Here is a 10,663-nt window from a genome sequence, read left to right as displayed (position 1 = left end):
AAAGAGTGTATCAATATAAAATTAATAATACAATCAAATATAAATGATTAACATAACGATATATATACAGGGAGGCGCAATAGTAGGTTTATACTTGTTCATATGGAAAATAATAAAATCCTATGTAATCAACATCTAATATGCTAAGTGTATTGTCATCTGGTCAGCCATTCAACCAATCAAATAGTAATATGCTAATGATATGCTAAGGTCACTAAACCACTTGCTATGACATGCACTGACCACCAGGGGGCAGACGCTCTGACTGGTAGGTTAGCTCGCTGCTGGGGTCCGGCTGATTGGGACTGAGCAAGGCAGAATGGACATGCCCGGCAGCCCTCCCGTGGTCCCTCTCTGGCTGTTCAACTTCCTGCATCCCTTCCCAGCCCTGGTAGTGCACCAGTGGAATCCCTCGACCTGGCCTGTGCCCTCCCACATTCCGGGACATCTTGGGGGATGTCAGAGAGCTGGTTTCGGCCCGATCCCGCAGGCCAGGACAAGGGACCCCACTAGTGCACAAATTCATGCACCCGGGCCTCTAGTAATTAATAATACAAGAATAAACTCTGTGTTTCATGTATTCACAGCTAAAAACCTACTTTTGCCCCATCCTGTATGTATGTATGTATATGTATGTATACACACATACAAGACTCCATGAATCATCAGCATGTCTTCAGTCCATTCACAATCAAGAAATGTCCTAAGAAAAATTAACCATTTGAAAAAAATCTGTTTTAACCCAAAGCATCACAGAAACCTATGCCATCTGACACTTTTTAATCAAATAATACATATATGCACACATACACATGTCAAAGGAATATGGGTATGAAAAGGCATATTTACATAAGAGTTATCCAGCCAGAGATATGCTTTAAATACAGGTGTACCCAAGCAAAAATTTCCAGTATAAATTTAAGAATTTATAGAAAAACATCAGTTTTTCAAGTTTAATTCCAGTAGCTTCCTTAATAATTACTGGAAGATCACTTCTAAATCTTACCCGATATATGAATAAGAGATGAAAAGAGTGGTGACTGGCCCTAACCGGTTTGGCTCAGTGGATAGACTGTTGGACTGCAGACTGAAAGGTCTCAGGTTTGATTCCAGCCAAGGGCATGTACCTTGGTTGCGGGCACATCCCCAGTAGGAGGTGTTCAGAGGCAGCTGATCAATGTTTTTCTCTAATCAATGTTTCTAACTCTCTATCCCTTTCCCTTCCTCTCTATAAAAAATCAATAAAATACATTAAAAAAAAAGAAAGAGTGGTGACTAAACAGTCATATGTTAGTTTATCTACCTGAAAAAGATTATGATATAGCTAATATCTACTTACTTCACTATGAAATTTTGATTATCAGAGAATAAATGTGAATCTTTTAAAACGTAAACATGTAATCATGACAAATCACAAATGTTCTAATCATGGCAAACTTCAAATAAAAGTTAGAACACTAACTGCTGTAACAATTTTTGGTAAATTTGGTTTATATGATACTTAAATGTATCACTCATTACCTGGTATATAGAAAATAAGTCTGAAATGTATCACTAAAAGTCAAGCTGTTTACAATATCCTCTCTCTAGAATTACAAAGTAAATACTTAACTCCCCCAAAAGGCGGTTAATCTCTCAAAAATTATTATATTTGAAAACAATTTATTTATAAACCAATTATTTATCCTATTAGAAATCTTAAATTTTATATTACACTAGAGGCCTAGTGCCAGCTCTCCCACATCCTCTGAGGGGTCCTGGATCGAGAGGGTGCAGGCCAGGCCAAGGGACCCAACCAGTGCACAATTGGGGCTGGGGAGGGATGCGGGGGTTTGGCCAGCTGGGGAGGAACTGTAGGAGGGATCCAGGGTATGTCTGGCCCATCTTGCTAAGTCCTGATCAGCCGTACCTCAGCAATAAGCTAACCTAGCAGTCAGAGCATCTGCCCCCTGGTGGTCAGTGAGCGTCATAGCAAGTGGTTGAGTGGCCTTAGCGTATCAATTAGCATATTACACTTTGGTTGGTTGAGTGGACAACCGGACACTTAGCATATTAGGCTTTTATTAATAAGCAACAGTGGATGAATAAGCAACAGTGGAAAAATACAAGACCCATAAAGTTCTAGAATAAGATCAAGGACAGGATCCAAACTTTTGTTTGTCTGTCTACAATGTTCATACTCTTCTCTGAATCACAGTGTAATTTCTTAGTAGTTTTTAATCAAATGCCTTACCAAATAAGCACTAAGAAGTTATTTATCATTCTATTCAATGCAACTTTTAAATAACCCAAAATTTTACATGAAAATACCTTCCAAAACAACTTTAAAAGTATTAATCACAACTATTCTGAAAAAGTGAAAATAGCCTACTTGCTCTTTAAATAAAATGAGCAACTTAATTCCCTTAAAAGTGGCTCTTCAACAAGGCACACTTGGCATGCCTTATAAGGTACCAACCACACAGTAAAAAAACAACAACAACTTGTAAGTTTACTTCTAAATTCTATTTATCATTGTGGAAGAACTTTTTTCTTAGATTAAAAAAATTAGCTCTATCTCACTCATTAATAATAAAAGCATAATATGCAAATCGACCAAATAGCAGAACGACCGTTGGAAGACCACGCTATGACACGCACTGGCACCAGGTCAGCCAAGATGGGTGTGATGCGATCAGTCGGGGGGCCCTGCCATCGCCCCACGATTGCCCCCACAGAGGAAGGCCCAAGCCATCCTCTGCGGAGCGATCGATCAGGGGGTGGGAGGGCTACACGACTGATCGCCCCAAAGAGGAAGGCCTAGGCTACCCAGTCGGTGGCGCTGTGGTGGGTGGGCAGGGCCTCCCTCTGCATGGTGATTGATAGTGGAGCCCCGGCAAGAAAGCCTGGGTCTCCCTCTTGGAGGCAATCAATATTTTCATATACATTTTACTAGTTTTCTTTCATCTCTGACACTTCTATTATAAAGAAAGGGCAAATAGCAATATTAAAATATTTCCTCTAATTAATTCCCTTTCGATGTGCATGAATTCATGCACCAGGCCACTAGTTATTAATAATCTTACAAACAAAAACAAAAAAACTTGAAGAATTTGAACTATCATTTACCTTTTTTAGCAACTTCCATTTCTTCTTCTGTCCATCGAGAGGTTTCTACAGGCTCTGTAGAAACTAAAATAACGAGAGAAAACCCAATAAGGTAGAGAAAAATTAACCCAAATCCTTCATTCACATATTATATGGCACAGACTGCATAATTTGTAACCTATTTCTCTGACAATTGGTGAAAGAAACTGAAGAAATAGGATGGCATCAGCCTCTACCCCCACCAAACTAAACGGGAAAATGCAACACCTCTGTGATCTTTCTTAATGTTTTTTAAAGTTCCATCCATATCTACGTTTGAATACCATTAATTTATTTTCTAAGGAGTCCCACTTCACCCAGTGCCTTCCCAATTATTAGAGCTCCATCCTTTCCTAATGAAGAGTCAGAGGAAGAAACAGCACTCCACCTGCTGGTCCAGGCACAGTCCTCTCCCATTCTCTGAGTCCCCTGTCTCTTCCTCTCTTGGAGGCGCTTATGTTCATCCTCCATGTCTGACATCTAGTAAACATGGATGGATCACGAACTGAACACTTTCTCTTTTACTTTAGAAAGAAAATTGAGACTATCAGGCCTGAAATGAGCACCTGCTGTATTCCCCTTCTCAATAGTATATACTACCATCCACCCAGTCACTCAAATTAGTAACAGGATCCTCAGACAAGTCATTTTGAATCCTTCCTCCCATTTACCACTCACATCCAATGATATGTGTCAATTCTAATACCCTGAATCCACCTCTCCTTGCCTGGGCCACTGCATGCATAAAGTTGCCCTTCTAGCTGGTCCCTCTTCCTCCAGCCCTCCTTCTCTCTAATCTGATCTCCACAACTGTCACTAGAGATATCTGAACTCCAATCTAATCAAAGCACTCCTCTATTTAAAACCTTTGTAAGCAACAAAGCATATAGTTCAAACAAGGCCCTTTGTGATCTGCCCCCATCCGCTTGTCTACATATTTCTCTCACATTATTCTTGCCATTCCTAGAACTTTCATACTTAATCTTACAGTGAAATTGGTACCACGGAACCATCAATGGTGGTACTCGACATTAACATAATCCTTTATAAACTAATGAGACAATACTTAGCAACAAAGACAAATGCTTTGAACCCTTGGACTCAATATTCAGAATTTATTCCTATAGAAAATAATTTAACAGAAAGAAAATGGTATATGAATTTTTTTTAATTACAGTGTTATATTGGCTTAAAAGGAGGGTAGAGATAATAATAGGGTATGGGTCAGGAAACTGTGCCTCTGGGCACAATGCCAATATTTGGCAGTCATCAGAGTAAAATTGAAGATGGCTTAGAAACTAGAAAATATTCATGCTATATGCCATGTTAAAATATCAGAAAACAAAGTAGCATGTACATTAGGATTATAAGTAAGTAAAAAGAAAAAGAGCTCTATTAGGGTAGCAAAATAGGGGCTGTTGTTCTTTTACAAAGAAGTTTGAAAAATGTGAAAGCCAGACTTGCAGAGTATTTCTAGGTTGTCAATATCAGAGGTCCCTGCTGCCCCAGCCTAGCACTGAAACAGAATCCCAAACAAAAGTGTGGCCGGTTCACTCCATCTGCCCACTCACTGGGTTCTGGCGGCGGTGGCAGAGGTGGAGGGGGCTCCTCGGTGGCGGCTGCAGCTGCAGCACTAGCAGCAGCGGCTTCATTTGTCATGGACCTGGTGATCCGGCCCTTTCGGCGGCCCTGACTATTGGCAGTCTTTCGTCCCCGGGGTATGGCCTGCTCTCTCTCCTCAGTTTCTTCTGCTATACCTTCTGTTTTGTCCTTTTCCTTAGTATTTTCTCTGGAAACAAAAGTGAATGAAAAGTTTGTGTGATTTAAGGTATACATATGTCAAAGAAGGCAGCTTTGAAAAATCTTTAAATAGAAACTGAATAAAACTAACCAATCCCTTCGTTACTAAAACAAAATTTATAAAATATTGTCATGCCCCAATTTTGAGAAGTTTTGACTGATTCAAATTAAGATATTTCACAAAGGCCTGTTTGGTTTGTTAATGGACTTAAAATGTAAACACATTTCAAATCCCCTGACTTAGATACAAGAACTCTCTCTCTCTGAGGAGGTACTGAAGCACAGAAACACCCTCTGGACCTGCAACCCAGAGGCAGGGACACCGAGAGGGAGTCCTGGATTCCTGGCCTTTGCTGCGACACAAGTTTCCTCCCTTGGTGAAATGAAGAAGCCTCAGGACACTCTCCATGACAGATGCTCTTTCTGACATAACAGTCTACAATATTGTTTTATTAAAGCAGGCTCCATATTCTTCACCACCTCAAGGACAGTTATGTACAAACAGGAAAATGGCCTCTAGACCCAGGCTGCCTGGGTTCACACAGAGCCCTATGTGATGACTAGCCCTGTGATGACCTTGGACAAGCAACCTTACCTCTCTATGGAGCTCAGTGTTTCTCATCTGTAATATGAGGATAATAATAGTATATTTCATAGGGCTATGGTGAGAATTACAGAAATTAATTTCTGTAAAATGCTTAGAACAGTGTCTGGAACATAGTAAACTTCGTAGGTATTTCCTACTATTAAAGTTAAACTTCCTTCAGGCTATAAAGGGCTTATCATAGTCTCAGGCACTTAGGAAAAACACAATAAGCGGTCATTACCATAGCAATAGTACTACATGTAATACTGGAAAACCATTCTCTGTCTTTCTTATCTCCCAGGGTTGTTATAGTTAAAAGCAAGGTGCTTAGATTTATCAGGGATATCACTTTACAGATTGTGTAAATGTCTAATCACCGAGTTGTACACCTGAAATATCATATAATACATCAACTATAACTGAAAAGTAAATTTTTTTTAAGTAAGGTGCTTAATGTACATTTTTACAAATGAACAAAAAGATGGCACTATTCAAACACTCAACTATTCTTGCTTAACCAGTTAACTGCCACAATATTTTGAATTTAATTTAAAAAGGTCCTCCGCTTGCATCTATAGACACTTATGGTGTACAAATGGTTAATGGAAGGTGCGTTTTTTGTTGTTGTTTGTTTTAATTTTACCTACTTCAAATAAAGACCTATTGTGGCTTAACAAGTCACTGCCCTGCCCCCAAATGTTTCAAGAATAATTCTTTCCCCTTCAGTTATAAATTACCCTTGAAATTACCATGAAGCGCTCTCCCCTTCACTTCTATATTCCCTTACCAATCTGCTTTATACTATAGCCTCTGATTAAAGAGGTTTTGTCAAAAGTCGCCAATGAATTAAAAACAGCAAAATCAAATAACCTTTATTACTTCTCGTCACATTACTCCTTCTGTTGCAACTGATACAAACAAAGGATAGAATGCGCCAGTATGAGTCAGTTTACAGCTAAACCTCTCCTTGTTAACATCTTAGGAAATTGTGCTGTTAATATTTTTGTGTTTTATTGTTGTTGCTGCTGGCCAAAGGGAGGTTAGCACAATTTTAAAACTTAAAGAGGCCATCAAGAATGCTAATATTGCTAAGGTTGTGAAAGAAACAATGATCACAGGCAATTGAAGAGGTAGAAAAACTGTTGTTGATTTGGATAAAGGAAAAGGAGTTAGCCAGTGACAGCATTTCAGAGGCAGTGATATGAGAGAAAGTGAAGATGGCACTGCTGACTCTCTGAAAGACACTCCTACAATGAGTGCTGAAAGTGATTGCTTTAAGGCTAGTAGGGGGTGGTTCGATAAATTTGAGAAAAGAAGTGTTTGTTTATAGATTAAACAGTACATTAGACTTGTACTGTATATAAGAAAGGTTAAAACAGGGACTCATTTGGGGTTCTGGAACGAATTAATTCAATTTACATTATTTCTATTAGGAAAAATGATTCAGTTTTCGAACAAATCACTTCTTGAACAGTTGTCCGGAACAAATTAAATTCAAGAACGGAGGTTCCAGTGTACTAGTAAACCTCAACCTCTTCTCAATCTTTCAACATAAATTTATTGGGTTTGTTCATTTCTTCCAGGCTTTTCTTTCTTTTTTATGAAATAGTACTTGTAGCTGGGCCAGCATAGTTCAGTGGTTCAGTCTTGACCTATGAACCAGGAGGTCATGGTTCCATTCAGGTAATGGCACATGCCCTGGTTGTGGGCTCAATCCCCAGTAGAGGGTGTGCAGTAGGCAGCCAATCAATGATTCTCATCACTGATGTTTCTATCTCTCTCTCCCTCTCTGAAATCAATAAAAACATTTAAAAACAAAATAAATAAATTTTAAAAATCATACTTGTATCTTGCCTAATTTTCTCCTACTAACTAATTCATAAACTACCTGGGAGTAGCAGATATCTTATGTATTTTTTTATCCTCCATAATATCCTAGTCACATCAGTAATAAATGAATGTTTGTTAAACAAATTAGAGATTTTAAGAAAAAAAAAAGTAAAATCAAGATATGGTAGTTCCATATGAGCAGAACCAATGATCACATGGGAATATAAATGTTATACGTGAACAACGAAAAAATATACATATTTTTTATTTATTTTTTAAAATATATTTTATTGCTTTTTTACAGAGAGGAAAAGAGAGGGATAGAGAGTTAGAAACATCCATTAGCTGCCTCCTGCACACCCCCTACTGGGGATGTGCCTGCAACCAAGGTATATGCCCTTGACCGGAATCGAACTTGGGACTCTTTAGTCCACAGGCCGACGCTCTAGCCACTGAGCCAAACTGGTCAGGGCAAAAAATATACCTATTTTTTAAATGGGTATCTTCCTAGAATATTAGAATGGCATGAGTATCCAACCTTTAAAAGCCATGTCAAATGATTAAGTCTGCTTTAGTTGACACAAAACTAGATAAACCTTCAATATTTCCAAGAGGATTATAAAAATAACACAGTAAACATTAAAAAGGAACAAACTACTGATACATGCATTATGTATGACCTCAAAAGCATTATGCTAAGTAAAAGAAGTCACACATGGATTCTATACTGCATAATCCAGTTTATATAAAATTGTAGAAAAAGCAAAATAGATTAGCAATTGCCAGATGCCAGAAAAGGGGGGAGAGAAACTCTGCAAAGGAGCATATGGGAACTTTGTGGGGTTATGGAAATGTTCTATCTAATATGCAAATAATAAATATAACAAAACTGACTCGCAAAAATAAAGAAAACATTCTATCTACATCACGGTTGTGGCAATGGTCACCCCAATGCACACACTTGTCAAAATGCTTAACATTTACACCTAAAATTGGTGAATTTTATTCTATGTAAATAATGCTTTAATAACGCTGACCCCTGGGGGAGACACAATCAACCCAGCCGCTAAGCCCCCCACACCACCCTGACACAATATGTACACAAAGGAATCAAGAATCTCTGAGTGGAAGAATCACAGATTGATTTTCTTTATGTTTTGCTCTCTTTTCTAATTTTCTATAATGAGCAAGAATTACTTTTATAACCTCAAAAACAGCAACAACCACAAACAAACCAGGAACTTATTTTATATGATAATACAAATGAGGTACATAAAAATATCCTGAGGTATCTTTGAAATCAAAGATTAGAATAAATTTGATATATCTCAGTGATAAGTATATATTATTATAGCCTATTCCTTCTGAAGTAATATATACCATGTCTGGCAAATAAGCCAAAAGTTATATTTACTGAAATACTCCACTCCTTATTTATATCAAATAACTATTCAATAGTTAAAGCACACATCACATTAATTCTTTTATCTGAAGTTTTATACCTTCAAAAGACACAATTTCATTATTTAAAAATAAGTATAAAATTTAACTAATTATTTAATTCTAATTATTTAACTTACTTAGAGTCCTCCTTTTCATCTTTTTCTTCTTCATCTTTTTTTTCCTCTTCTTTTTTTTCTGTTTTTTCGGCTTTATCGTCTTCTTTTTCTTCTACTTTTTCTTCTTGCGATGGTCGGGCAATTTGCTGCTAGAATAAACCATCATTTATAAAATTCAAAGGTAAAAGAATTAGCTCCTCAAATCCTGATGATGAATTTTAATAAATATCTATGCAAAAAGAATAAATAACGTATTAATCTTTTACAATGTAATTAGGAATCATGTATTTACAAAAGTCTAAGGCTCTTTAATATATTCTATATATACTGTTTAAAAGGTCAGATATACATATACACACACACACACACATGACCATAGTATTTGAATCCATCAAAGAATCAAAAATGTTAAGATTCCACTAGAAATCTATGGTTGGTGTTCTCTCTTTGTAACTCCTATATCTAATCTGTCACTTAAGCATTTCACCTTTAATTTAAAATTTGATAACCTATCAAACCATCCCCCTAGTATTTGATGTTTACTATATTGTCAATTTTTTCATCATTATAGATAATACTATATAAAACATTGTTATGCTTTTACTCTTTTGGGGGACATTCATTTAATGGAATTAGTAGACAGCTATGGTCATTTATCAAGATTGAAGAAATTTGGAAAAATACTAAGGATATAATAAAGTGAAAAGAAGTAAAACACAAATATTTCTAAGCTGAAATTACAACCATCTATATATATAAAAGGCAAACATGATAAGTGTCCATTCGAATGGTCGCTATGACGCACACTGACTACCAAGGGGCAGACGCTCAATGCAGGAGCTGTTGTGAAGCGCCAGGCCAGGGCGGGTGCGAGCAGTGGCCCAACTGACTTGCTGATTGCCCCACAGATGGCAACCAGGGGTGGCGGCGGCTGGGGGTGGGGCCACCACCCAGCTGCCAGGATGTGGTGGAGCCAGGCAGGAGGCCCCGAACCAATCGATAAACCTGCAGTCGGGATGATGGAACAGGTGAGGGAGCGGTGCCAGGCCACGGCAAAGTGCCAGGCAGGGTGCAAGGCTGTGAGGCTGGGGGCACGAGCTGGGGCTGCAAGCCTGGGGGCATGAGCTAGGGCTCGATCCCCACAGGCCACCTCGAGGGACCCCACCCATGCATGATTTCATGCACCAGGCCTCTAGTAATCTCATAAAGGAAGAATGAGGCAGGATAATAAAAAGCTAGAAAAAATAGGTCCAGAGACATGAAGGCGTAGAACAGACTGACAAATCTTGGAGGGGTGGGGGCTGGGGGTGAGGGATGGGAGTGGGATACAGGAAGAGATAAACCAAAGAACTTACATGCATATATGCATAGCCGATGGACACAGATAATAGTGTAGTGAAGACCCTGGGGTAGGGTAGAGACTGGGTGGAAAGGGGCAAAGGGGGAGAAAATGGGGAACATACATACTGTTTTCAACAATAAAAAGTGTGTATGTGTGTATATATATATATACCGTATTTGCCGGCGTATAAGACGACTGGGCGTATAAGACGACCCCCTAACATTTCCACTCAAAATACAGAGTTTGTTATATACTCGCCGTATAAGACTACCCCTCTTCCGCACACCTTCCACACACCAAATAAAAGGTAAAACAGTATCAGATTTGATTTTAACATTTTAATTTATATTCAAATGCTTATGACATGCAGGAAAACTGTCACAAGGCTGTATGTAATCAAACATATATATAAAACAGTGA

General features: G+C 38.3%; 1 protein-coding gene across 3 annotated transcripts in view; it reads right to left on the bottom strand.

The window, feature by feature from the left end:
• NCOR1 (nuclear receptor corepressor 1) overlaps positions 1-10,663 on the bottom strand; it is a 242,871-nt gene that overhangs the window by 86,228 nt on the left and 145,980 nt on the right. For all 3 annotated transcript variants that reach the window (XM_015558355.1, XM_015558356.1, XM_015558357.1), the window contains exons 15-17: positions 8,923-9,047; positions 4,698-4,915; positions 3,109-3,171 (exon numbers count right to left, since the gene is read on the bottom strand). In XM_015558355.1, coding sequence (XP_015413841.1) covers positions 3,109-3,171; positions 4,698-4,915; positions 8,923-9,047 — 406 coding nt within the window. The remainder of the gene's footprint in view (positions 1-3,108; positions 3,172-4,697; positions 4,916-8,922; positions 9,048-10,663) is intronic.

Source organism: Myotis davidii, unplaced genomic scaffold, assembly GCF_000327345.1.
Source record: "Myotis davidii unplaced genomic scaffold, ASM32734v1 scaffold129, whole genome shotgun sequence".
NCBI classification, from domain to species: Eukaryota; Metazoa; Chordata; class Mammalia; order Chiroptera; family Vespertilionidae; genus Myotis; species Myotis davidii.
This window is presented reverse-complemented; position numbering and strand designations above follow the sequence as displayed.